Raw genomic sequence first — 6,751 nt, forward strand, 5'->3', positions numbered from 1 at the left:
CTGGTTCAGCCCGGCAAACTGAGCTAGAAGAGGCGATGGGACACCCACGACCATCATTTCCTGGCTTCCTGCAGGAAGCCCAGTAGAACACCAATACCTGTTCTGGAGACAAGGCCCTGAGGGTCTGCCCAACATTAGACCGATGGCTACTTGGGGCTCCAGCAGCCAAGAGAGCCAGACCTGAGCGGGCTCTGAGCCCTGTCCTCTCGGTCCTGGCCTCTCGACTGTGATCTCCTCTTTAGGGACTGTACAGATGGAAGCCTGGGGGCAAACACTCCCTAGACCTCCCTTCCATCTTAGTCTACACAGCTGCCTGCGCAGACCTCCTCACGCCACTCGGGGGTCCAGCGTGGAGCCTTGCTGCCTGGTTCGATGTGTGCCCTCACTGTTCACTAACTGAGGAACCTCGGGCAAATCATTTCCCTCTTCTGGGCCTCAGTTTACCCATGTGCAAAATGGGAGAATCTTGGCCCCTGCCTCAGTGAGTCGACAAGGAATCAGTAAGTGATGATCCACCAAAGGCACAAGGAACCTCCCGGCTCGTGGGCCCTGAAGGTCAGAGCTGGTCCTTCCTGGGCAGTGGTTTCCAGTGCAGGTTACAGGGTGCCAGAGACAAGTGGCTGTTCAGTCCCACCCCACACAGAAGGACCGCCTAGGGAAGCCCCTGCCCCATAGGCTCTGTCCCCCACCAGGAGCCCAGGAGCCTCTCCTCTGGAACAAGGGGTTTCTCCAAGTGCTGGCAGGGGCCTAACATGTTGGTTTGTCCAGGCTGGGTGACCGCCAGCTCAGCGGACCAACCAGGAGATGGAGAGGCACAGACAGGCACACACAGGGACAGAAGGAGAAGGTGGCGAGAGGAAGGGAATGTCCAGCGCCCACTGGCAGCAACACAGAAACAGCAAGATTCTCTCAGGACAGGGAGGCAGCTTCTCTCCACGCTAGCGTGGGGCTCTCATCCATGGCACAAAGTGGGAGTCAGGGAGGCCTCCTTACCGTTCTACAAAAAATCTATTATGAAATACTTCAGACCCAGGGAAGGTAGAAAGAGTAATGCAAGGAACATCTGTGTATTATAACCCAGCTGAAGAAACCACAGAGAAAGCCACCTGTATGTCCTTCCCTGCTTGCCAACCCATCCCAGCCTCCAAAGGTAACCACTGTCCTCCACGCTGGGATTATCACGGCCTGCCCAGCGTCTTGCTGAGTATCCCAGTGTCCTCACTTGGGCTGAGACAAGGAGATGGGAGCATCAGCATGTTGTGGTCAAGGGCCATGTCACACTGACCGAGGCCCTGCCTCATGGACACACAAGCTGGGACAGACGAAAAGGAACTCGAGACAGCCCGGGAAACCCTAGCACTGGAGGAGAACTAGAAATACGGTTCTGATCCCATGACTGGGGACTGAGAGAGAAGACTACCGTCCAGCCGTGGCACACAGCAGAGTAGTCTGAGGCCACCTCAGAAATTCTGCCACCCACAGGGGGTGCTGGTGATCCCCATACCTGGACCCAACCTCCCTAAGGCCAGTGACCCACTTAGGTCTCTCCTGGCACTTTGTGGAAGCTTCTGGAAGGGAGGTCAGGAGATGGGAGGCAATTCTCTGCTCCACTGGAGGGAGTTGAGCCTTCTCTTGCACAAACAGAACAATAGTCTGTGTTTCTGATGAGTCAACTTGATAAAGGAGACTGAACTGACATTGCATGATGGGTAGAAACCCAAAGCAGAATCTAATGCAAACCCATAAATAGGAAACAGAAAACCCAAGAAGGGGATTGAAAGTTCTATCAACCATCAAAGACTGGGGTTAGAACTGACAGCCTGGGGCAGAACGTGTGGCTTTTGCTCAGGTCATGATCTCAGGGTCTTGAGAAAGAGCCTTGCAACAGGCTCTGTGCTCAATGGGGAGTCTGCTTTTCCCTCTTCCTCTGCTCCTCCCCTCACATGTTCTCTCTCTCTCTAATAAATAAATAAAATCTTAAAACAAACAAACAAACCAAAAACCCGACAGCCTGAATTCTCCTGTTCCTTAATCTACGAAGAGGTCTACCCTTTCTCTGGGGTCAGTCCAAGATGGATTCAGAGGAAGACATGCTAGAATCATACCACCAACATTTACTTAACACCTACTATGATTCTGGCAATGCGTTGAGGAATTCAGAGTATGGGAAACACTGACAGAGCAGGGTGAGGAGAACTTAAATAGTTAAATTAAAACAGCATAGGGGCACCTGGGTGGTTCAGCCAACTAAGCATCAGACTCTTGATTTCTGCTCAGGTCATGATCTCAGGGTCCTGAGATAGAGCCCTGCATGGGGCTCTGCACTCAACCGGGAGTCTGCTTCTCTCCTTCTCCCCCTGCCCCAAACCCCGCATGTTCTCTCTTTCTCTCTCTCTCCCTAGTAAATAACTAAATAAATCTTAAAAAGAAATAAAACAGCATAACAGCATTCTAAAAAAAAATTCAAATAGTTTTAAAAAGGGAGGAATGGAAGAAAATAATTAAAAATTTAGGGAGAAAGCAGAAAATAAACATTAAAATGTAGATCCCAGTGCAACTGTATTAAATAGTATGTTAAATATTAGTGGACTAAACATCTCTATTAAAAGCAGAAATTGTCAGAATACTCATAAAAGCAAGAATCAATGATATGGTATCCACATTTTAAATTTAAAAAACATGTTATCAAGATGCCTTGTGGCTATATAGAATAAGAAGGCTGAAGTAGACTTCAAAGCAAAAGGTATTACCAGAGATCAAGAAGGGCATTTCATAGTTATTATGGTATCAGTCAATCAGAAAGATATTATAATCATAAACTTATATGCATCTAATAACAAAGCTTCAAAATACACAAAATATTTACAGAAATAAGAAGCGGACAATTCCACAATATAATAGGAGATTTTGGTCCTTCTCTTTCACCATTTGATAGAACAATTAGGTAAAAAAAAAAAAAAAAGAAATCAATCAATCAATCAATCAATCAAGACTGAGATCACAGTGGTTCTCAAAGTGTGGACTAGGGATCTCTAGAGGGTTCTCAAGAACTCTACTGGCAGCCTACAAAGTCAAAACTGTTTTTATGAGGACAGAAGACCTTACTCGCCTTTTTCTCTTTCAATCTCTTATAGACATACAGTGACATTTTCTAAAGGTTTCAAGATATGTGATATCATAGTAGATTGAAAGCAAGACCCAGGGCGCCTGGGTGGCTCAGTGGGTTGAGCCTCTGCCTTCTGCTAGGGTCATGATCCCAGGGCCCTGGGATGGAGTCCTGCATCAGGCTCTCTGCTCAACGGGGAGCCTGCTTCCCCCACCCACCCTGGCCTGCCTCTCTGTCTACTTGTGATCTCTGTCAAATAAATAAATAAAATCTTTTAAAAAAAGAAAGCAAGACCTAGGTATCTCCTATTAAGCCTCACATTAAAGAGATATGTAAAAATCTAAAGCAATGCTTCTTACTAAACTTTGTTTTGGAAAATACAGACGTTGGTTTGGGTGACTTTTTTAGTAAAACTTTCTTATGTTAACATTATTTAACTTAAAATTGCTACTTTTAAATGAAACAATGGTGAGACATGCACTCTTTTGAAGTCCACAAGATACATTCACCAAGATACAGTATACACTGGGCCATAAAACATGTCTCAATAAATTTAAAAGAACTGAGATCATTTAGAGTATGTTCTCTGACAATGGTGGAATTCAATAATAAAATGCAAACCAAATCAATAACAGTATGACATAAAAGGGGAAAAACCCCAATACTTGGAAATTAAACAATATACTCCTAAATAATGTGTGGACAAAATAATTATTCAGAAAAGAAATTTCAAAACTGAATAATAATGAATATACAGCATCGTTAAAATCATGAAATGCAGCTAAAGCGTTGGTCGGAGGGAAATTTAGAGCTCTGAAAATGTGTATCAGAAAAGAAGAAAGGTCTAAAGTCAATGGCCTACGGCTTTACCTTAAGAAGCCAGAGAAAGAAGAATAAAAGGAAAGGCAGCTTGACAATTCCTGTTCTCCAGAGGATGGGATGGAACACCTCTGGGGTCAGTCTGGAGTTGGGGGACAATGCGCCAGGTCTCAAGACTCCTCAAATCGTACTGGGAGTTAATATGCTCTGAGTTAAATTTTCTTTCCCCACACACTTATCACAATAGCCACTGGCTAACTACAGACCTAGGAGACAGGACAATGTTTCACTGTCACCTCCACTTCCCAGTTCCATCTCCTATCGGGGAGGCTCAAGAAGGGGCATTTCTGGAGTCCCACCTCTCCCCAGCCTGGTTCAACCAGAAGACTCCCCACCTAAGTCCTCCCTCTGAGTGGGGAACACTTTGTCTGTGTTCATCCAATCATTGAGATACTCACTGAATACCTACAATCAGGGGGAGAATGTTGTTTAGTAAAGTACTGGGATTTTACGACATTATCTCTAGTTGAGATCTGGTTCTGCAACTTATAATATGCAATCCAGGCCACATAACTAGAACCATCTACAAAATAGGAATAATACAGCTACCTACTTCTTGGGACTATTGTAAAGTCTGGATTGAAAAAGCATGCATGCAAAAGAAAAGAAAAATGCACGCAAAGGGCTGAGCTTGGGGTCTGGCCCACAGCAGGAGCTCAGTAAGAACTATTACTTCTCCAGAGCTTTGGGTAAGGCTCTGTGGAGACAGACACAGACACAGCCCAGAGCCTGCAGGAGCACACAGAGTGGTCCTCACTCCTGGCCTCGTGACACACACCACCTCGGTCGTGCGGGCCTCACCCTGGATCCGCAGGCTCTCCTGATACTGGATGATGAAGTACTCCTGGGTCTGCTGCAGCTTCTTCAGTTCATTCTCTGTGTCCTGTGTGACCAGCCGCAGCTCCTCAAATGTCTGGTTGATCTGGAGGTGTTTCTGGGACATGGCATCAACCAGGATCCCAGCTGGAGAATTCCCCTGGGGACATAGCAGGGGGAGAGTGCAGGCAGCATGGGTTGGAACTGGTATGGAGTTGGAAAGGAGGGGGACACAAGGGACCTGGCAGATTATGGCAACTTCATAAAGGATAGGGGAAACTTCTGTTGGTAGCTCTGGCCTCCACCAGAGTCACCCAAACAGGGTCCATCTAAGCCCTCTTTGGAGAGAGTAGAACTCAGCACAGCCAGGGGTTATCTGGGTTTGCAGACTAATGATGGTGACCCCTTGTTCCACATTCGTTCATCGACCCGATGCCATGGACCGTGTGAGGTGCTGGGGACACAGCAGGGAACAAGGCTGTGTGAACACACAGCATCTGTGTCCTTACTCAAGACCTTCTTGTAACTGAGGAAAGTTACAGGGGAGGTATAAGTAAGGCCATTTAAGTGACCCAGTCTGATCTACTACTTCCACAACTGGCTGAGAGTCAGTCATCAGGGCCTGTCCAGTAAACTGTTCTCAGAATAAAATCCAAACTCCTTCCCTAGCTCTAGCAGAGAGCTTCTGCCTACCTCCACCATTCCCCAGCATGACTGCTGCCCAAGCACACCAGGTACTTTCCGTTCCTTGAATACACAAACATGTTCCCGCCTCAGGGCCTTTGCACTTGTTGTTCCTTCTCTCTGGAACATTCTAACACCAAAACTTCCTAAGGCTGGCATTTCAACTGGCACCTTTCCAGATTGGCTTTCTCTGATGGGCCAATTTCAAATAGCCACACCCTTATCTGAAAGTGTCTTATTCCTTTATGTTTTTATTTCTATCTTGTCTGCCTCCACGCACTAGGATATAAGCTCTCAAGTGCTAGAACCTTGTCTGTCTTGTATGCCACAAAATCCCCAAAGGGTAGCACGTCAGAGGTTTTCAAGAACAGCCTGATGGTTTGGAGAAGGAACGATTTTCCTCGTGACCATGACAACACGTATGCTGTAGACATGTATTTCTTTTATTTTCTTTTAGACATGTATTTCTTAACTGGAGTGGAATTCATTTGTATGTTTACAGATAGTTCTGTGGTGGCAACAAGTCAAGGGCTACAACAGTTTTCCCAGAAGACTCTTTGTGACCTGGCTTCTGCCTCCTCTCTGGCTTTACCCACTGGGGCTCCCCAACTGGCTCCCTTCTCCCCAATACCACTGACCCCTTACAGGTCTTCAGATGTGTTCAGATGGTTCCTGCCTTCCTGCCCACACATATAATACTCTTGTTCCTTTTGTTCACCTTTCCTTCTTCCCCTTTCCCCCCTGTTTAGACACTCCTGTCCTCAAGACATTCCCCTGCCAGGCTGCCCTAGTCTGAGTTGGGTACTTTTTCCAAATATGCCCCCTTAGTACCAAGCTCACCCCTACTCACTCCTAGAGAATCTATCATTGCTTGAATCCCTTTTAGGTAGGGACCAGGCTTTAGTCTGTTTGTCCAGTCCTAGCCCAGTGTCAGACACCACAGGACCTCCATACATGTTAACTGAATGAACTGTAAAATTCCTGAAATCAGCATCCACTGCAATAAATAAATATGTTCTGGGCACTATTCTGTGGTCTTTACCCATGTGTTGCCACTTTATGAAATTCATCTTGTGGGGTGCCTGGGTGGCTCAGTGGGTTAAGGCCTCTGCCTTTGGCTCAGGTCATGATCCCAGGGTTCTGGGATCAAGCCCCGAATCAGGCTCTCTGCTCAGCAGGGAGCCTGCTTCCCCCTCTCTCTGCCTGTCTCTCTGCCTACTTGTGATCTCTGTCAAATAAACAAATAAAATCTTAAAAAAAAAAAAA

General features: G+C 46.4%; 1 protein-coding gene across 1 annotated transcript in view; it reads right to left on the reverse strand.

Annotated features, from left to right (window-relative positions):
* STAT5A (signal transducer and activator of transcription 5A) overlaps positions 1 to 6,751 on the reverse strand; it is a 27,247-nt gene that overhangs the window by 16,767 nt on the left and 3,729 nt on the right. The window contains exon 5 of the mRNA XM_059380113.1: positions 4,787 to 4,961. Coding sequence (XP_059236096.1) covers positions 4,787 to 4,961 — 175 coding nt within the window. The remainder of the gene's footprint in view (positions 1 to 4,786; positions 4,962 to 6,751) is intronic.

Source organism: Mustela nigripes, chromosome 16 (assembly GCF_022355385.1).
Source record: "Mustela nigripes isolate SB6536 chromosome 16, MUSNIG.SB6536, whole genome shotgun sequence".
Taxonomy (NCBI): Eukaryota; Metazoa; Chordata; class Mammalia; order Carnivora; family Mustelidae; genus Mustela; species Mustela nigripes.